The sequence below is a fragment of the Aethalodelphis obliquidens genome, unplaced genomic scaffold, assembly GCF_003676395.1.
Source record: "Aethalodelphis obliquidens isolate GAN/ISIS:26980383/991018 unplaced genomic scaffold, ASM367639v1 scaffold8, whole genome shotgun sequence".
Classification (NCBI taxonomy): Eukaryota; Metazoa; Chordata; class Mammalia; order Artiodactyla; family Delphinidae; genus Aethalodelphis; species Aethalodelphis obliquidens.
This window is the reverse complement of record NW_020837952.1, coordinates 2,429,563-2,451,406: the sequence shown is the minus strand read 5'-3', so window position 1 is coordinate 2,451,406 and position 21,844 is coordinate 2,429,563. Positions and strand designations below refer to the sequence as shown.

Genomic DNA, 21,844 nt, shown 5'->3' with positions numbered 1-21,844 from the left:
TAGAACGGTGACTGACACGTAGTACTATATGTTTGCTGTTATTAACATGTATAGGCAATATCAGAAAATCTTTACTCCAAACTGTGACAGAGGTTCCTTTGGGAAGTAGAATTGGCTTGGGAGAAGGGGTGGACAAGAGCAGGTAGAGGCTTCTGTTTTGTATATTGTATATTTCCACCTAATTGATTATGATGAGCAGGCTCATCCTTTGACCAGTCACTCTGACCAAGGAAGCTAGACAGTGAAGAAAATGGCAGCTTGAAGTGTTTGTTGAGACCAGCGGAGGAGACGTTCCCCAGAAGGAAGGAGGAGGGTGAAGGAGGGTGGCGGTGTGGGGAAATGGGAGGGACGCTGATGGATTACACCTTGGCTGCTGGAACTATTTTTGAAAACTACTGACCTAATTAAAGAAAAAAAAATTTGATTGCACATTCCAACACTTATATATGGACTTATCCTTTTTGCAGTTTAGTTACGTTTATACTAAAAAAGTGAATAATGTTTAATTTGATTTTTAAAAAATTTTTATTTATTTATTTATTTATATTTTTGGCTGCGTTGGCTCTTCGTTGCTGCGTGTGGGCTTTCTCTAGTTGCAGTGAGAGAGGGCTACTCTTCGTCTCAGTGCGTGGGCTCCTCATTGTGGTGGCTTCTCTTGTTGCGGAGCATGGGCTGTAGGCACTCCGGCTCAGTAGTTGTGGCTCACGTGCTCTAGAGCACAGGCTCAGTAGTTGTGGCGCACAGGCTTAGTTGCTCCGCGGCATGTGGGATCTTCCCAGACCAGGGCTTGAACCCCTGTCCCCTGCATTGGCAGGCGGATTCTTAACCACTCTCCCACCAGGGAAGCCCCTAATTTGACTTTTTTAAGTTTTTATTTTATATTGGAGTATAGTTGATTAACAGTGTTGTGTTAGTTTCAGGTGTACAGCAAAGTGATTCAGTTATACATATACATGTATCTGTTCTTTTTCAAATTCTTTTCCCATTTAGGTTGTTAAATAAAATCTGGTATGTATTTTACACTTACGGAACATCTCAATACAAACTAGTCACATTTCAAGTGCTCAATAGACTTTCTTTTTTTTTTTGGCCACACCGTGAGGCTTGTGGGATCTTAGTTCCCCGACCAGGGATGGAACCCATGCCCCTTGCAGTGCAAGGATGGAGTCCTAACCACTGGACCGCCAGGGGTTTCCCCTAATTTGACCTCTGAATAGAAACTACAAAAAGTAATTGCTCAGTGCTTCCCTGGTGGTGCAGTGGTTGAGAGTCCGCCTGCCGATGCAGGGGACACGGGTTCGTGCCCCAGTCCGGGAGGATCCCACATGCCGCGGAGTGGCTGGGCTGGTAAGCCATGGCCGCTGAGCCTGCGTGTCCGGAGCCTGTGCTCCGCAACGGGAGAGGCCACAACAGGGAGAGGCCCACATACCGCAAAAAAAAAAAAAAAAAAAAAAAAAGTAATTGCTCAAAGTGCCCAAAACAAACATTTGAGAAGAGATGGGTAGCTTTTCTAATAATTATGTAATTAAAATTTCAATGTTTTAAAGAGACCACTAATTTCTTTCCATTTTACAATATTATAAAGAGAGTAATTTTTGCACTAAAAAAAAGTCAAACAGCTGAAGCAAAAATTACATTTATGAATTATTTTTTATCAGAGTCTAATGACATAGGCCTTGTTAAGACAATGTGACAAGTAAACTAAGCCCAAATGTGTATCCTGTTAATGAAGCCTCTGGAATAATGTTTATTGAATGTGTCTTAGACACGGAGGCATACGGAGACTGACAAGATCGGGCTGTGACCTCAAGCTATGTGCTAGGCATGGTATACATTTATTATCTCCTTTTATGTTTAGAACAACCCTGTAGGGTAGGTTATCATCCTCATTTTACGTAGAAGAAGAGGGTAGTACAAAGAGGTCACCATGCATCTGGTTAGCACTGGAATCAGAATTGGAGTCAGTTGGTGTTTCCATGATAACTTACTGCCCTGCCTCCAGATAACCATTGTGGGAGGATGGGTGAAGTGAGCCCTGTATGGGGGTACACTGAGAATTCTCAGGGACCTCAGTGATATCTGTCATCTAGTCTAGTGACTTTCAAACTATAATTTTTTAAAATAACAGTTTTATTGAAACATAATTCATGTAACATACAACTTACCTATTTAAAGTGTAAAATTCAATGGTTTGTGGTATATTAACAGAGTTGTGCAGCTATCACCACAATCCATTTTACAACATTTTCATCACTTCCTGGAAAAACCCCATAACCATTAGCAGTCAGCCCTTCTCCCCCACGCCCAAGTGGTAGGCCATCACTACTCTACTTTCTGTTTCTGTAGATTTGCCTCTTCTAGACATCTTCTATAAATGGAATCATACAATATGTACTCTATTGTGACTGGTTTCTTTCACTTGGTATAATTTGTTCAAGGTTCATCCATGTTGTAGCATGTATCAGTACTTTTCATGGCTGAATAATATACCTTCATATGGATAAACCACATTTTGTTTATCTGTTCATCAGTTGATGAACAATGGGAATGTTTCCACTTTCAAAAACATTCGTGGACAAGTTTATATGTGGATATGTGTTTTCATTTCTCTTGGAGATACACACACATACATGCATACATACATACATACCTAGGATTGGAATTGTGGAATTGCTAGGTCATACGATAATTATATATTTAACCTTTTGAGGAACTGCCAACTCTTTTCCAAAGCAACTGCACCATCTTAGATCCCCATCAGCAGTGTATGAGGGTTTCAGTTTGTCTACATCCTCGCCGACACTTGTCGAACTATAATTTTTTTTTAACCACGTGCCACAGTGGGAACTATTCTACATTCTTACCCAGTTTATACACATACAAACTGAAACAAAAGCTGTATAAAAGGATATTTATCTCTACTATGTGTGATGCACTCTAACATTTTCTGTTTCATTCCATTTTTCATTAACATAAACAAACAAGCATGCTGGTTCTGACCCCCTAAAATTGATTTCATGACTCATTAATTGTGACCCGCAGTTAGAAAAACTAGGCTATTTTAACCCCTTCATTTTACACAAGAGGAAATTGAGGCCTTGAGAGATGACTTGTTAAGCAGATGATAGTGTTAATTAGTGGCAGATTAAATAAAGATTAGAGCTCAAGCCTGTTGGCTTCTTGCTTTCACTTTAACATCTCAATAAATTTTAGTTACCCTCATATTCAGTAGATAATAAATTGGAATTTCTATTCAGATACCGTATTTTTAACCATGTATATTTTTCTCAAGCAACGTTTTAAATTCAGCAACAAACCAATCTAGAGAAAAAAGAGTAAAAAGAATTCAACTTTGGGAAGTCCACAGTGGTCCAGTGATTAGGACTCAGTGCTTTCACTGCAGTGGGCCTGGGTTTGATCCCTGGTCAGGGAACTAAGATCCCACAAGCCTCGAGGCATGGCAAATAAATAAATAAATAAGCCGTTAAAAAAAAATCTTCAGAAAAAAAAAAGAACTCAATTTTATTATCATGAGTTATTGGTCTGCACTATATATATATATTTATTTATTTATTTATTTAGGCTGTAAATAATTGTAGCACGTGGGATCTTAGTTGTGGCATGAGAACTTAGTTCTCATGTTGTTGTGGCATGAGAACTTAGTTGTGGCATGTGGAAATAGTTGTAGCACGTGGGATCTTAGTTGTGGCATGAGAACTCTTAGTTGCGGCATGCACGTGGGATCTAGTTCCATGACCAAGGATGGAACCCGGGCCCCCTGCATTGGGAGCACGGAGTCTTACCCACTGGACCACGAGGGGAGTCCCTGCACAGTAATTTTGTGCCATCTAGGCAGGGAAGTTCTAGATGAACCTAGATGATGGGCAACAAATTTATCAGTTCAGTGACCCAGGTTCATTTTGTCCAAACCTCAGTTAACCTTTGAAGGGCAGCCATGTTTTTTACACTGCCAAATTTGAACGACAATGCAAAATTTGAAATGAACAATATAAAAACATCTTATGCTGCTGTTTTTCCATTTTTCTTGGAATACGTATAGATCTTAGACCTTTTTATTTCAGTGCTTTCCAGCATATGATGGGGAGAGACTTCCAACACTAGAATCACTTCAAGGTTCTTGTTAAGATGTGGTCTTCCTGGACCCTACTCCAGACCTAATGAATCAGAATTGTGGCATGGGACCTGGAAATCTGTATTTTAAACAAGCTTCCTGGGTGCTTCTTACGAACACTTGAGTGACCTACTGAATTAAGTCTCCCCCCTCTTTATTTCTCATCTTAGCTCTCTTTTAGTTTCTAGAATTACTATTTAGCTTTATTACCTGAAGAGCCAGTTACTTGTAAGAAATAGCATTTGTAAGAAAATACCTGAAATATTCCAACAGAGGGAGTGAACTAAAACAATCTGTATAGATAAGGTTACGTTTTATTAGGCCTGAGTTTAATGCTAGAGACCATTTTTTCGGTGGCTATATCCTCTGGTTTCCCATTATTTGGAATGATTTATCTCGGAATAAACAGACATAACCCACTGTTTTGTTTCACTTTCTTTCCCCCCCAAAGTACTAGTTTATAAAAATAGGTGAATCCAACAAATGATTTCAGATACCTGGTAAACCTCCCTTCATTTAACAAATACTTGAGTACCCACCCATGTGCCAGGCACTGTTCTGAGAGTTAAAATACAATGTGATCCAAAAAATACAGTGTGATCAATGTTGGGGTAGGTCTAGTCCTTTGGAAACTTAAGAGAAACCTCTTAGCCTAGTCTTCGGGGTTAGGGAAAGCATCTGGAGGAAAGTGTCATCTAAGCTGGGACCTATATCATAAGGCCAGGGAGGGTCTGAAGTATTTACAGACAGAGGGAGCAACATGTATGGAGGAAGGCCCAGGCTCTTAGCCCCTATGCCATTCTCTCTTCACTATGTGTCACATGTTAGGCATTTTTGATGAGCTAAGGTTAATGATGGTATACTCTTCAGAGAGTTGAATCAAGTGCCTGTGGTCAACACAATTAGAAAGAGGCAGAGTGAGACCCTGGAAGTCCTCTTTTTGACTTCAGACCTTGTACACATTTTGTTACCGTTATACTGTCTTTCATGCTATGTTATTTATTTTATATAAGCAAAAATTCATATGCCAGCTCATCTTTGGAGAAAAATTATCTGTGGTTAAGTAAACTTAATTTGAAGGGTAATGGTAAGAGGATGATACATATGATTTAGGCTGTATTATGTTGTGTATTTATGTGACACATGAAGCTATCCATCATACAGTGGAAAGTCAGGAAGGTTAGGGCTTATGATACAGCTTTGGGAATCATTTGGTGTAAGTAACCTTTGATGACTTCAGCATAGGTGAGCTTACCCAGAGAGAGGAGAGATACTGACCTTTGAGTAATGTCTAGGAACAGGGGTGGAGAGAGAGAGGGAGAGAGGATTCCATGAGAAAATTGTGAATGGTTTAAAAGATAGGAAAGGAAGCAGGAGAGTTCCATTTAAGAAAAAAGGAGAAATACAATTTCAAAGATGAGGGATTAATCAACAACTCAAATGTCAACAGAGAGTGATAAAAACTGAGACATGGTCCTTGGATTTGATAGTAAGAGGTCTTCAGGAGAATAATTTCAACAGGATGGTGGGAGTGGAAGCTACACCCAAGTGGGCAGAGGGATGAATAGAAGATGAGGAAGTGGAAACAATGAGGACCCGGAAACTAAGTTTCTAAAGATGGGAGCAAGGTGAGATGGTAGTTTGAGGGGGGAAAGGGCTTAAGAGAAAAAAGGATTATTTCCTTAATCCATATGTACAAATTTCCACGCACACACACCCCAGAAATGTGAGCATGTTTTTAGGGCAAAGTCAGAGGTGGAGGTAAAGTTAGGGTCTGGGGAAGATAGAAGAGTCAGTATTGTGACACTTATTTTTCTCCTGACATAGGCCAGGTAGGGGGAAAGATTATATCTGAGGGTACTTTCTTCTTCTTTTATCTCTGGAATAGTAACATGTGAATTGCTTAGGGTGAATATTTGTAACTGCCTAGTGAAGATTGCTTTGATTCTTTGATGAGCAGTTTCCAGTGAAATTGCTTCTCAGTTTTACAACTTCTTTTTTCGTTACTTTTGCCCTGGATCTTAGTGTTTTTCTGTTTTGTTTTGTTTTGGGGTTTTTTGGCCACGCCATGCAGCTTGAGGGCCGACCAGGGGTTGAATCCCGGCCCTCAGCAGTGAGAGCGTGGACTCCTAACCACTGGACCGCCAGGGAATTCCCTCTTAGTGTTTTGTTTTGTTTTGTTTTGTTTTTTAATAATACTTTTTTGGGGGCTTCCCTGGTGGCGCAGCAGTTGAGAGTCCGCCTGCCGATGCAGGGGACACAGGTTAGTGCCCCGGTCCGGGAGGATCCCACATGCTGCAGAGCGGCTGGGCCCGTGAGCCATGGCCGCTGAGCCTGCGCTTCCGGAGCCTGTGCTCCTCAACGGGAGAGGCCACAACAGTGAGAGGCCAGCGTACCGCAAAAAAAAAAACAAAACTTAAAACAAAAATGTCTATTTATTTATTTGTTTATTGGCTGAGTTGGGTCTTCGTTGCTGTGCAGGGGCTTTCTCTAGTTGCGGCGAGCGGGGGCTACTCTTCGTTGCGGTGCACGGGCTTCTCATTGCGGTGGCTTCTCTTGTTGGGGATCACCAGCTCTAGGCGCGCGGGCTTCAGCAGTTGTGGCACGTGGGCCCAGTAGTTGTGGCTCGCGGACTCTAGAGCGCGGGCTCAGTAGTTGTAGCGCACGGGTTTAGTTGCTCCACGGCATGTGGGATCTTCCCAGACCAGGGCTCAAACCCGTGTCCCCTGCATTGGCAGGCGGATTCTTAACCATTGTGCCACCAGGGAAGCCCTCCCTCTTAGTATTTTTTTTTTTTTTTTTGCGGTATGCGGTCCTCTCACCTGTTGTGGCCTCTCCCGTTGTGGAGCACAGGCTCCGGACGCACAGGCTCAGCGGCCATGTCTCACGGGCCTAGCCGCTCTGCAGCATGTGGGATCTTCCCGGACCGGGGCACGAACCCGTGTCCCCTGCATCGGCAGGCGGACTCTCAACCACTGCACCACCAGGAAAGCCCCCTCTTAGTGTTTTTAAGAACAAAATATTCTTATAGAGGAGATAAGAAAGAGACAAATGTTATTGGTAACTCTGACCTGATGCAAATATCTATATCCTTGCTGACCCTGGGGAATTTGGTCATTGTTACAATTTCCCTATTGTCTAGGATATATGTTTCTACAGAGACCTGGCGGAAGCTCTTCCAAGAACAGTAGCAATGATTATTCTAACATGCTATAGACTTGTATGTCACCATGTTGCTGAATAATAGAGTAGTGAGCATTTTATGTATAGTATTTGAAGTTATTTAGTGGTTCCATTTTCTTTTTTCATATCATTTGAGTTTATCTCAGAGTTTGAATAAGCCAAAATTACTAATTCACCGTTCTGAAAAATGATATTTACCATCTCAACTTGCCTTAGGACTATATAATGGCAGTCATTTTTTGTACTAATAGTGTTTTGGATAAAATTGAAACCTTCATGCAGTTTTATTCAAGACATATTTATAGAGTTCCTTCTATTTAAAAAAAGCAAGATACTAGGAAGACAAGAGGCAAAGTAGATCTGTCCTCTCACCTCAAGAAACTTTCTATTGAGTATGATTTATAAAATTATTATAAGGCAGAGGAAGTGACCTATGCTGATTGGGAGAAGGCTAGGGCAGTTCAGGAAAGGGTTCTTTGAGGAGGTAGTCTTTTCACTTGAGTCTTGAAAGGTGAATATATTGAGGAAGGGATAACAGTCTAAGTGTAAAGAAGAAATATATGGTGTATCAAGGGAGTAGAAACTGGCAATGGCATCATTTTGGAGATTCTAGATCTCTCTCCACATTCTATGAAATTAAGCTTCTCACCCTCAGAGAAAGAAGTTATAAATAAAAGGGAATACTAGAATGAATTTTGTGATGCTAGATTGGAGTCAGAAGTATCATATGAATTTATAGTTTAAAAATATATATGTATATATTTATAAATTTATATATAAATATATATAGGTAGATATAGAGATAAATATAGAAATATAGATGTGTATATATATATATATATAGGTTAATATACATACATATATTCCTAGTTCTGTCCCCTGAGAGCCTAGAAGCAGTGACATCTCCGTAGCAATGAGTACACCTAATGTCCAGATCTTGGTTTCTCCAATAAAAGAAACCAGACTTCCTTGGAGAAGTGGTTGATTCCAGAGCTGGGGCAGGGCAAGCACAAGATGAATCTGAAACATCTTACAGAGCTAGAAAGTGAGGAAGCGCTTAAAAAAAAAAAAAAAATTGGTGGCATCTTGAAAGGACACCTGAGCCAAGCTGGAAGAGCTCCAAATGGCCAAGGTAGAATAATCTATGCAACAAAATAACATAACCCAGGGAATAAAATAATCCAGGAGTTATCATAACCCAGAGAATAAAATAAATATCCATGAGTCTATACGAGTATAAATAAATGATTGAATAAATAAATGAGGGAGAAAGGATAATTCCTCCTTATAGGATAATTTTTCCTTATAGGATAATTCTTCCTTATATAATAATTCCAATTAATAAATGTAGAAGGAATGAGGGCAACAGAAAATCACCATTGGAACACCACAGTATGGGACTTCCCTGGTGGTCTGGTAGTTAAGACTCCGTGCTTCCACTGCAGGGGGCGCAGATTCGATCCCTGGTCGGGGAACTAAGGGATATAAAGGGAAGAAGATAGTCACTTTATAGTGGAGAAACGTGGCAGGTACCACCTTAACCAAGTGATCAAGGTTAACATCATCAGTAATAAGATATCAAAATCATGTATCCTCTGATATGATGCCCTGAGGAGGCACATCAGCTCTGTAGTATTCTTCCCCAGATTCTATAACCTCAATCTAATCTGAGAAAACATCATATTTAAAAAAAAAAAACAAACTTTGTTTTTAAGAATTGAGAGATGTTCCAGGCTTATCTTGTTTTGTTTCATCTCTTTTTTAAAAAATTAATTAATTTATTTGGCTGTGTTGGGTCTTGGTTGCGCCATGCGGGATTTTTTGTTGTGGCGCGTGGGCTTAGTTGCCCGCCCCCACCCCCCACCCCACCCCACCCCCCCACCCCCCGGCATGTGGGATCTTAGTTCCCCAAACAAGGATCGACCCGAGTTCAGCTGGAAGGCAGATTCTTAACCACTGGACCACCAGGGAAGTCCCCATCTCTTTTTTTTTAATTGAAGTATAGTTGATTTATAATGTTGTGTTAGTTTCAGGTGTGCAGCAAAGTGATTCAGTTATACATTTACATATAATATAGATTCTTCTTCAGATTCTTTTCCCTTATAGATTATTATTAGATACTGAGGATAGTTCCCTGTCCAGGCTTATCTTGTATTTGCCCTTCCCCAGCTCTGTATCAACCACTTCTCCAAGGAACCCGGGTTCTTTTTATTCGAGAAACCAAGAAACCCAAATTAGGGGCAGTCTACATAATATCTGCCAGTAGTCTTTAAAGTGTCAAGGCCATTCAAGGCAAGGAAAAACAGAAGAACTGTCAGAGATTGGAGGAGCCTTAAGGAGACACGACAACTAAGTGCAGTATAGGGTGCTAGAATAGAAAAAGGACATTAATGAAAAAACTGGTAAAATTTGAATATAGTTTATAGTTTATTTGGTAGTACTGTACCAATGTTAATTTCTTAATTTTGATAATTGTACTGTGGTAATGTAAGATAAAGCTAGGTGAAAAGTATATGGAAACGTTTTACTATCTTTGCAGCTCCTGTGTAAATCTAAAATTACTTCAACATCAGGACTTCCCTGGCAGTCCTGTGGTTAAGACTCTGTGCTTCCACTGCAGGGGACTAGGGTTCCATCCCTGGTCGGGGAACTAAGATCCCACATGCCGCATGGCCCGGGTGAATTTAGTCACTTTTTTTTTTTTGTGGTACCCGGGCCTCTCACTGTTGTGGCCTCTCCCGTTGCGGAGCACAGGCTCCGGAAGCGCAGGCTCAGCGGCCATGGCTCACGGGCCCAGCCGCTCCGCGGCATGTGGGATCTTCCCGGACCGGGGCACGAACCCGTGTCCCCTGCATCGGCAGGCGGACTCTCAACCACTGTGCCACCAGGGAAGCCCTAGTCACTATTTTTTGTACAAAAATATACCCTTAGAGATAAATGTAGTTTATATTCTAAAAAAAATTATGTGGGAACACATTTCATGTTGCTTTTGCTTAGAATTTCCCTTTGCACCTTGAAGTTTTTTAGATTGTTTTTTTTCTTTTAATTAAGTCTACAATCTATTTCTAAAAGATAACATTTTTTCTTAACAAGTGAGTTTGTACTTTGTTCTTTATTTTGAGGTTATGTTCAAGCAACTATGCCTGTTGCACAAGCAACCATCTCAGGAGGAAAAAAAAAAAAGAGAGAGAGAGCAAGAAAGATATGACTGAGATTGGATTTTTTTTTAAATTGGGGTATAGTTGCTTTACAATCTTGTGTTAGTTTCTGCTGTACAACGAAGTTAATCAGCTATATGTATACATATATCCCCTCCCTCTTGGGCCTTCCTCTCACCCTACCCCTGATCCCACCCATCTAAGTCACCACAGAGCACCAAGCTGAGCTCCCTGTGCTACTGTACAACAGGTTGCCACTAGCTGTCTGTTTTACACATGGTAGTGTGTATATATGTCAATCCCATGAGACTGGATTTTTAAGAACAGGATTTTATTAGTGGCAGCTCATTTGCTTTTGTCCCAGCCTTGTTTCCGGGAGACAATTCGCTTAGTTAGGTAAAGCTGTAGATGAATTTATTAGAGCTGGTTTCCCAAGCAGTTCCAGGCCTCACCCTAAGCAATCTCTTGAGGAAGCAGATACCTGGGGCCAAATTTCCCAGTGTGTCATTGCCCAACCCTTTATTTTCAAGGACCTTTGTTCAGAGATCTTTATATCCAGGCTATAGCTCACCCAAAGGGGTTTAGCTGTTCCACCTCAAGCTACCTGGTGTGATAAAACAACTTTGAACTGGGAATAGCTCTGGCTCTCATCCTGACTAGCTGGTGAGTTTGGGAGAGTTATTGGGTGTTTATGTGGCTTAATTCCCTTACTGTAAAAAGGGGGATTTGATTACTTGATTTCTCTCTTGATGTAAAAATCTGCCATATGTACCTGAAACTGAAGGCATCTTCCTCTTAGCAAATAGTTCCCCTTTCTATGTATCGCATTATTACTTGCTGTACCACTGTCCCAGTCTCTGAGGCTAGGTTAATCTTAGAGTTATTTTTGTTATATCTGTTTCCTTTAACTCTTGCACAAAGTTCTACCAATCCAGCAGTTCTTCCTTCACAGTTGAAGTTTGGGTTTTGGAGTCTGAACACTGGATTCTGCCTGGGCCATATGTTAGCTAGATGACCGTAGGCAAGTTATTCAACCTCAATAAACCACAGGTGGCTTTTTTGTTTGTTTGTTTGTGTTTGTTTTTTAATGGAAATAGTCTATCTCCAGGAGTGTTGTAAGAATTAGAGTTAGTAAGTGCCCGATGAGTGATAGCTGCCGTCATTATTTGTATATGACAATGCGATGGATTGGATCTTAAAATCCACTGGGCCTCTGGAAAAAATATTCAAGGATATTGTAGCCCAAACCAAATACATCCTTCTGGAAGAGTTTTTTTAGGTGTTGTACATGCCCTTTTCACTCTTAACAGGATTTCTAGGATTAAGGAAGTTGTCCTGAAGTCTGAGAATGGGACTGTCATCTGAGACAGAGTGGGTGAGTTGGGGGAGATATCACACATTTAATGCAAGCCCAGAAAGCCAAGATATTCATGATGGGAGAGTATTTCAAACAGGCCCAAGGTAACTTTAAGTTTCTCTGAAATTCTTTTCAGAGCAACTTAAAGTTACCTCTGATGCTAAACTTAAAGTTACCTCTGACGCTAAACTTAAAGTTATCTCTGATGCTAACCATTCTGGGAATATACTTGCCACCACACTCTTACCGAAAGATCATTTGTGTGGGTTGCAGCTAGGTGAGTTCAGAGATTTTGCTGCCCGGTTTTCGACCTTGGCTAAAGGTGATGGTCTTAATCATTACTCATACTCGTAGTGGAAAGAAAATTGACTTTGGAATCAGACAGAATATGGATTTGAATTCCAGCTCTGCTACTTTATAGCTAAGTAATCATTGTAAAGTTATTTAATATCTCTGAACCTCAGTTTCTTCATCATAAAGGTACGCTAATAAAACCAATCTTTTAAAGTGGTTGTGAGGATTGAGACGTGCTTTGCGTAACTAGAAGTTTTTAGATGTTTTAAAATGTTCCTTTCCTTCTAAGAGTCTGATTTTTAACCTTTCAACTCCCTGCTGTGTATCACTAGGATTTTTCTTGCTGACATGTAGATCTCAACATGTGTAAAGCACAGCTCTTCATTCCTCCTCTTCTTCCTCTATTTACTCTCTGTTAGTGGCATCAACAACCTTCTAATGGTTCAAGTTCGATGATGCCACCTTTGATTCCTTCTCTCACCCTAAGTCCGTTTTATTCTAAGAACTCTCAGTTCTTTCTTCCCACTTTTCCATTCCCACCTATGCTAATTTAAACCTTGATTACCTTTCACTTAGACAGTTTTAGGATCTTCTTGACTAGTAAATAAGACTCCAAGCTGTTCCTGTCTTATCAAGTTACACACTGCTGCAGAATCAGCTTTTATTTTTTAAATATTTATTTTATTTATTTATTTGGTTGTGCTGGGTCTTGGTTGGGGCAGGCGTGCTCCTTAGTTGCGGGAGCTATGTTCCTTAGTTGTGGCAGGTGTGCTCCTTAGTTGCAGCTCACTGGCTTCTTAGTTGCGGCACGTGTGCTCCTTAGTTGCAGCTCGCTGGCTCCTTAGTTGCGGCATGCATGTGGGATCTAGTTCCCTCACCAGGGGTCGAACCCAGGCCCCCTACGTTGGGAGCACGGAATCTTAACCACTGCACCACCAGGGAAGTCCCAGAATCAGCTTTTAAAACATGGCTTTTATTATGTTACTTGCTTTTTCAGAAACTCCCAGTGTTCCACCATTGAGACTGGGTAATCCACTACAGAGCTCTTTTCTTACAGATGTGGATATTGAGGCTCAGGGAAATCCTTTTTTTCATTTGCCATAAAGGTCACGCATGTGCTAGGGAATGACACATGACAACTAGATCTCATCTCTGCTCACCCACAGGCTAGTTCTTTCTGCTATTGGAATATGGTCCAGATTCCTTAGCGTGGTTTTCTTTGTTGTTGTTTTGGCCATGCCGCTCGGCTTGTGGAATCTTAGTTCCCCAACCAGGGATTGAACCCTGTCCCATGGCAGTGAAAGCACTGAGTCCTAACCACTGGACCACCGGGGAATCCTATTAGCATGGTTTTCAAGGCTGTTCCCAGTGTGTCCTCATTCTGTCTTTCCCTACTTTAACTTCTCTTGCATCTAGAGTCTAACTCCATTAATGCTTTTCCTTTTTTAATGAACAAGTATGAGAACATATATTCTGTATTTTTTTTTTGATCCGTAATTGATCCCTTTAGAACTGACAACATTTATACCTGTACTTACATTGGAAGCATAATTGTACCAAATAATGTCTAAAAGTGTTGTTCGGTATTTCGTGGACTTGGCTTAAAGGGTCATTATTGTTGTTATACATAATTACATTTAGCTGAATAAACAGCTGTGTCATTTTCTTGTTAGAGAAACGCCTGCCAAGGTCTGGTAGGTCTGTCAGTTACAAACTGGAAAGCAGATAGACAAATGTCATATATTATTTGATACACGCAGGTTTATTTCAAAGAACGTGTAGAATTAAGGTTATTTTATCCAGGGAGAAGAGATAATACAAAAAACTAACATTTATTGCTTACTTATTCTATGTCAGGGTCTTTTTTTCTTTATCTTATTTATTCCTCATAAAGATACCATGAAGTAAGTACTGTTGTTATGGATGAAAAATCTAAGTTTTAGGAAGGGACACACAGCTTTAAGTAATGGGGCCAACACTCCCATTTAGTACATGTGTCTCTTGACACCAGAGCTCCTTACCATAAGAGGGTTCAGTGTTGTCTTACAACACGGGGATTTAAACAAACAAACAAAAACAACAAAACTAATGTTGTTTTCAAACAAGGCTTTAGTGGGGAGAACAGGTACTACAAATGGAAAAGTAGTGTGGTCTTTTTGGGTCACTTATCACTTACTTTGCATCACAGGACTTTTAGGGTGAAATGGTAGCCCACATTGCTTCGTTAAGCACATTGTGTGTTCTGCTGTTGTCAAGGCTGTTGGAAGCAGTGCCTGATGAACCATATTTTCTACCAGATAAGTTATGCTCTGTGGTTGTCAGGAGAGCTACAAGTAGCACTTTCATTTATATTATTCAATCTTCAAATAAGGAAACTATTGACTCATTTCTAATCTCACCTCCAACAAAGGTTGGAACTCCTTTGATAATTACTGGGGCAAAAACAAATAATCCAGTTAATGGGTAGGGTCTAGGTGATGTCAAGGGCATGGCTGTATATATTCTTTGACTTGAAGCCAGTACTAATATATTATACTTAAAATGTTCTTCATACTACTATAATTAATGCCTAGTATTTTAAGTATATTATCTCCTTAAAACCCACATCAAAAACCCTGTAAGGGTAGGTATTCTCATTTTACAGTGAGGCAACTAAAACTGAAAAGGTTATATAATTTGTTCAAGGTTACAAAATTTTGATTTCATTTGAAGTCTACCTTGCCTTAAAGCCCATGCTCTTTGTTTTATTCTATGCTGTATCCACAGCTCTCTCCCCAGCACCAAGTGGTCATTGCTACAGAACTTGGGGAGAGAGGGCAGCCAAAAAAACTTGGATGTAGGTAGAACCTAATTTGGACCTGACTCTACAGAGATGCCAATTGTACTTCCCCTGGGATGTAACTCAGAAGAGTGGGACATTTCACTCCAAATGTGACTTTGGAACAGGCTTAAGTTCAGGGAAAGGCCAATCACTGTTTGCACAGTGGGGTCAGTCATAAAATGATGGAAACTGAAAGGGACCTTAGAGATTACCTGATCTAACCTTCTCATTTTACAGGAAACTACAACCCAAATTCAATCATCTGACCAAGGTTACAGTTTTTGAGAGAACCGGTAGAGGACTACAGTCTGCTGCTCCAGGGCTCTCTGCTCTCTCACTTAACACCACACCGCTGCCAGTCCTTGGATGCTGGAGAATCCTCTTCTGTGTCTGATATTCTGACTTTCTTTGTCACATAGGTATTTCAGTATCTGTAGACAAGATGGAATCAACTCCATTTAATAGACGGCAATGGACTTCACTATCGTTGAGGGTTACGGCCAAAGAACTTTCTCTTGTCAACAAGAACAAGTCATCGGCTATTGTAGAAATATTCTCCAAGTAAGTGCTGATCCTGGTCCAAAAGGACCATCTGTCTTGAGCAAACATTACCACCTGTCAGGGAGATTGGTAAAGGAAGTACATGGGGTAAAATGGCTTTTCTGAGCACCTTCTGGATTTTAAGTACCACACAAGGCTCTGTGGAGAAGGAAGATGATGATAATCAGGATACACATTCTCTGTACTTGACTTTTTGTTCAGTTGGGGAAAGAAAGAATTATAAACACAAAAGAAATTATAAAACACATTAGTTATTAAGCAAAATGTCAGCAAGTCCAGAATGAACAGGAGTAAGGACTGGATATAAAATACGAGAGAGAGAGTGAACACCGTGGGCAGAAGCTAGTCAGGAAGGCTTTCTGGTTGAGATGAATTTTGAGGTAGGTTTTTACTTGAAGGGAGTATTAGGTGCACTCTATACCTGCATGGTCCAATAGGGTAGCCACTACATATGTGGCTACTTAAATTTAAATTAATTAAAATTAAAAACACTTAAAATTCAGTTCATCAGCTGCACTAGCCACATTTCAAGTGCCAATGGCTACATGTAGCTGGTGGCCACCATACTGGACATCACAGAGGCGTTTCACCATTGCATAAGGTTCTGTTGAACAGTGTAAACTATGTAGGCAGACTACAGCCTACTGGCTGCCTGTTTTAATAAATAAAGGTTTATTAGAACATAGCCATGTCCTTTTGTGTATTGTCCATGGCTGCTTTCATGCAGCAGAGTTGCAGCAGCAGAGTTGCAACGGAGACCATATGGCCCTCAAAGTCTAAAATATTTACTGTCTGGCTCTTTAAGAAAAAGTTTGCTGACCCCTGCTCTGGACCATGAGTTTTTTGGTACGAGGGCCCCTTTCCTGCGTATTTTATATCCCTAGTGTGTAGCATGGTGATTAGAACATAGTAGGCACTCAACAAATGTTGAGGGAATGGTATGTTAATAATATACCAGAGATGGTAAGCACGTTAACTTCACTCAAATAGAGATGCCATAGAGCTTAGGGCAGAGCTTACCTCACTAGTAGAGTTTGTTAATTAATGGGAAGCTATGATACGTGTAAGAGAAGAAAGGTGGTAAAGATTTGAAGAAAGTGATTCTGGAGCTATATCTAGAATACAGCTAAATACCAGTAGGAAGTTTCTGTAATCTGCACTGTCACCTTTTCTTCAGTGACAAATCCATCAACCACCTGCTCTGTGGAAAACACTGCTCTTCCATCCTGTTGACCATGGGTATCACTTAAGGTGGCATAGAGGGGGGGTGAGACCGCATAGCTCTTTTACCTTCTACGTTATGCTTTTTACATTGCTTTAATTTTTATGTCAAATGTATTATTCTTATCAAAAAACGAAAATCAATAAAGCTATTTCAGAAAAAAGGGATCAAGCTCTGGAAAGCTATTAAGACTTAATTCCTGACCTCAAGGAATGTAATACTATAGTTTAGTATAGTTTGTATAGTAGAGGAAGTCCCCAAACTTCCTTCATCTTAAGAATCACATGAGGTACCTGTTAATAATATGGTGTTCCAGGGAGTTCCCTGGTGGCCTAGTGGTTAGGATTCCGGGCTTTCACTGCCACGGCCCGCGTTCAATCCCTGGTTGGGGAACTGAGATCCCACCAGCCAAGTGGCGTGGCCAAAAAAAAAAAAAAAGGTGGGGGGGAATAATATGGTGTTCCAGTTATTGCTACACAGGAAAAAAAATCTTCAAAATTTAGTGGCTTGCAATAATGACAATACTTATTTTACTGTGAATCTCCAATTTGGGCAGGGCTTGCCTCTGTTCCCCTCACCATCCCCGGTATCTCAGAACTGGGGGCCCTAGTCATCTAAAGGCTTACTCACAAGTCAGGCGGTTGATGCTGGCAGTCATCTGGGATCTCAGCTGCGTCCATGATCAGAACACCTACATATGGCTTTTCCATGTGGCTGCTTGGCTTGCTTGGCTGGGTTCCAAGGGCAAGCATCCAGAGAGGGAGGGAAGGAGGGAACAAAGAAGGAAGGGAGTCAGGGCCAGGGGTTGTGTAGCCTTTTATGACCCAGCCTCAGAAGTTATACAGTATCACTTTTTCCACATTCTCTTCATTAGCACCAAGTCACTAAAGCTGGCTCATGTTCAGAGGGAGGGGAATTTGACTGTACCTTTTGGTGAGAGAAATGTCAGAGATTTGGGGGGACATGTTTTAAAACCATCCTAAATGGCTTCTGAGGCTCCTCCCTTAAAGATTCTGATTCAGTGTATCTGGGATGGGACCCAGGAATTTGTGTTTTTGACAAGTATCCTAGTGATTTTTACCTTCAGGGAAGTTTAAGAAGCACTGGTAATGGAAGAGAGGGACTTATGAACTCAAAGCCGTGAACTTGAACGTAAAGCAGAACAAATAAGGTTTATTGGTTCAAGTAAACGTTCAAGTAAAGGCTTGTGGAAGCTGAACATGAATAAAGGGAATAGGAAAGCAAGGAGTCAGTCGAGCATGGAGAAATACAGAAGGGAGAAGGGACTGGAACAGTTCAGTTAGGGCCAGATGCTGGAAGGCCTTGAGTGCCATGCTAAGTTTAGGATTTAGTTAGATAAACAACAGCAACAATGGAAAGTTTTTATGATCGGGCTTGTATTTAGTGCCCTCTTTTTTTTTTTTTTTTTTTTGGCTGCAGCATGCAGGATCTTAGTTCCCTGACCAGGGATCAAACCAGTGTCCCCTGCAATGAAGTGTGGAGTCTTAACCACTGAACTGCTAGGGAAGTCTCTATCAGGCTTGTATTTAGAAAGATGCTTCTGGAAACAATGTAAAAGGTATATTGGAAAGGTGACAGATTGATAGCATGGAGACAAATTCTGAGGCTCCCTTGAGAACCCAAGTGAAAGCTATTGAGGGTGGGGGGCGGGAGGAGTGGAAAGGAAGGGAAGGATTTGAGACAGTGTTGAGCTGTGATTAATGGGACTTGGAAACTCCCTGTTCTGCAGAGAAACTTCTCCACATTCTTACCCTTTTCACCCTCCCTAGCCCCACCTCTCTTTCACTGAACTTGGCTTTCCCTCGCCAGGCATTCTGTTTCTGAGTAGCGCCTGCTCCTTCTGCACATGCTTCCCTGAAATATTCTGGGGCCAGGAGTCAGGGGTGCTACATCTCCGCTACTGTTTCCCATCCATTGTTTTTTTTTTGCCTAGTTCTGAGGTTGTAAGCCTGTGCTTTGAGCTCACATCTAATCATAGCATTCTTATGCTCCCCTTCAGGACAGTGGTGTGCCAAGCTCCTTGCCTTCATTGGGGACACTAGCTTCCAGCTTCATTTTCTCCTCAGTGTTTCTCAATGGGGGTGCTATTAGCATTTTGGATTAGGCAGATCCTCCTTGTGCAGGATGTTCATCTTCTTGCCTTCCTCCCAATGCTAGTAGTACCCCATGATATTGTGGCAACCAAAAAAAAGTTGGGGAGAGACCCCAATAAGATTCTCACACATTTCCAAATGTCCCGGCCAGTAGTGCCCCCAGTGCAGAATCCCTGGCCTACATAAATGACCTGTCTGACACTTTGGACTCATCATTTCTTATTTATTTATTTATTGGCCATGCCACATGGCTTGCGGGGTCTTAGTTTCCCGACCAGGGACTGAACTCAGGCCCTGGCAGTAAAAGCACTGAGTCCTAATCACTGGACCCCCAGGGAATTCCCATGGACTTGTCATTTCTTGATCCTTCCTACTTCTTCAACCTGCACATTGTCTCCCATGCCCCTGCATCTAGTCCCAACCTTTTCGTCACCCAGAATCCATCTCTGAAATGTGCATCTGGAAAACCTACTCTCTGATTAGAGCCTCCTTTTCTACTTGTTCCACTTTCTTATTCCCACTGACCCTGCTCTTTGGCCAAACCGGGACACCCAGGCCATGGATGTCAGTGCCCTTCCTGGCTTCACTTCCTTCCCTGCCTAACTCGGTCGGTCACCTCAGTGAAACTCTCTCCCCTTCCTCAGTTCGCATCCCCCTGTTTTATTCTGTCATTGTCCATTCCAGCCAATTCTCAAGATAGAGGATTTGGGTCCTGTAGTAGCACTGATGAGAGGAAGTAGGAAAAAGCTGCTCATTTTAGGGGCTTCTTAATCTTGCAGAGAAAAGGTGCAAAGGGACCTTAAGAGGCCACCTTCTCATAGAATAGTAGGGTGACTGTCTTTTCTCCACAAAGGTCATAAAGGCAAATGGCAGTTACGCAAAACCGTAAATCCTGAAGCCATTAATCAGAATCAATATGCCAGGTACTACACTAGACTCTTGATGGAAATCGATACTATTTCTAATCCTAATAAAAACGATATGAGGGAGGGACTTCCCTGGTGGTCCAGTGGTTAAGACTCCGCACTTCCACCGCAAGAGCCTCGGGTTCAATTCCTGGTTGGGGAACTAAGATCCCGCATGCTGCATGGTATGGCCAACAAAACAGAACAAAATAAAACAAAAAAACTATGTGAGGAAGGGATATTATCCCTGTTTTATAGTTGAGAACACTGAGGGGTAGAGAGTAACCTGCCCAAGTTAATATTTTGATTTTTTTCTGTCTAGTATGTTTCTTCTGATGCATAGGTCCTACTAATGAACTGGTTTTGAAGGATGAATAGAATTTTATTTGGTAGGCCGGGACGATGGTGGTGACATTGCGGAGGAAGGGGAGTGATAGGAGGTAAGACACAGAAATGGGACAGGACATGATGTGCACTTAAGACAGTGAAAACCAGAGAATCAGCCTGGATTCCTTCTCCAGGTTTCGTACTTGGTGGAGACATATTGCCGACACTGCTTAAGGCTTTGAGGATTCACACACAGTAGGTTCCCAAAGCAGATTGCAGGACTGTTTTCCACAAAACATACATTAATTTTTACTTCTAACACCACGGACCTGATTTTCTCTTATTTTGTAACGATCTCTATTATGGGGTTTGGAATTAATAAATCCTATACAAGCCTAGTTAAGAGACTGTAGGAAACCTCGGGAGGTTTGTGACCAGAGACTAATATAAAAATGGTATTTGGAGGAAGCTTAATCTGGCTCTGCTGTTTGTAAGATTAGCTGGGCTTTACTTTCTAACTGTTGATAATGTTTTACATGGATGTATACCTAAGAGTGATTTTTCTAGCATCACAGTTTGTGTCTTCTGAGTGCTTTATAACTCCAGACTTATTTCTTTTACTAAACCTCTATACTATATAAAGCATTAAGTTTGAGTAAGGAGGATGCTCTTGAACAGTCAGTTTGAACAGCTAGCTTTGGTTTCCCTCACAAATGACGGCAGCGTAGTATAATTCTTTGCTTGATTAAAATTTGACTCTTTCGGTAGAATTCGGTTTCTTTGCAGAAGGTTCCTCTTTGACTTATGTATTTTGGGAGCTGAAGGGAATCTAGCCCAGTGGTTTTCAAACTATCTTAATTGAGTTCTTCAGAGGAACCTCAGGGGCCAGTTCTGGGAAGACGGGAAGAGCCTGTGACCTTCCACCCCAGCCGTCCTGCTTTGATCCCTTTTATATGTGAGGTTCTAAGTTATCATTTGAAAAGAGGATTCTCCGACAAAAAAGAACTACTGCTAACTTTTGTCCCATTCCTCTGACAAATAAGGAACTTGTGGTCCAGCAATTACGACTAAAGATCACATCCCAAGATAGTGGCAGAGCTTAATCCAGGACACTTAATCCCTCCACCACCGTGCCTGCCCTCCTGTCGCTGCTTCTCCCACTCTTGTTATAACTTTACCCATTCCACAGTCCCAAGAAAGAACAGGGTTTATATTTAGTTTTCTGTGACTGTTCTTCCTTCATTAAGAAAAAATTTGACCCTCAGATCTCCCTGGTTAACTTCTTTGCTTCTCTGTAACATTTTGGTGGTGAAATTATTCTAGAAGAAAATACATTTCCTAAAACTTGGGAGTTTCTTTTTTCCTCTTTTGGCTCAGTGAGACCTTTGCTCTATTTGAAGGCATACAAGCAAGAGTCATGGCTCAGGAACTCTGTTTTCTGGTCTTAGAAAAGGTTGAGACACTGTTATTACTCCCCAGATAATTTTAGCATCCTCCATCAGCTGCCTGCCTCACAGCTGAGCATTAAGGAGCAGTTGCAAGATTAAATTCTGTGTGTGAAGAGGAGACTGGAGGACAAGAAAATCTGGGAAGGGAAGAGGGATAAGATTTTAATTATAGAAATCTCATGGCAAATATTTTTTCCCTCAGATTTGTATCTTTAAAATGCCTTCGCTTCTCCCCCTGTCCAGTGACCTTCACATTTTTTGTCAGAATAATGCTAGTTGCTCTGAGCGTCTTTGAGGAAAGTCTAAGGCCTGAATCCTGACC

General features: G+C 41.3%; 1 protein-coding gene across 4 annotated transcripts in view; it reads left to right on the top strand.

Moving 5' to 3' along the window:
* LIMA1 (LIM domain and actin binding 1) overlaps positions 1 to 21,844 on the top strand; it is an 83,366-nt gene that overhangs the window by 13,541 nt on the left and 47,981 nt on the right. For 3 of the 4 annotated variants that reach the window (XM_027106248.1, XM_027106245.1, XM_027106246.1), the window contains exon 2: positions 15,365 to 15,506. In XM_027106248.1, the coding sequence (XP_026962049.1) occupies positions 15,388 to 15,506 (119 nt within the window). In that variant the 5' untranslated portion in view covers positions 15,365 to 15,387. Of the gene's footprint in view, positions 1 to 11,114; positions 11,137 to 15,364; positions 15,507 to 21,844 lie in introns of those variants that run through there. The other variant, XM_027106247.1, reaches the window with a different exon arrangement.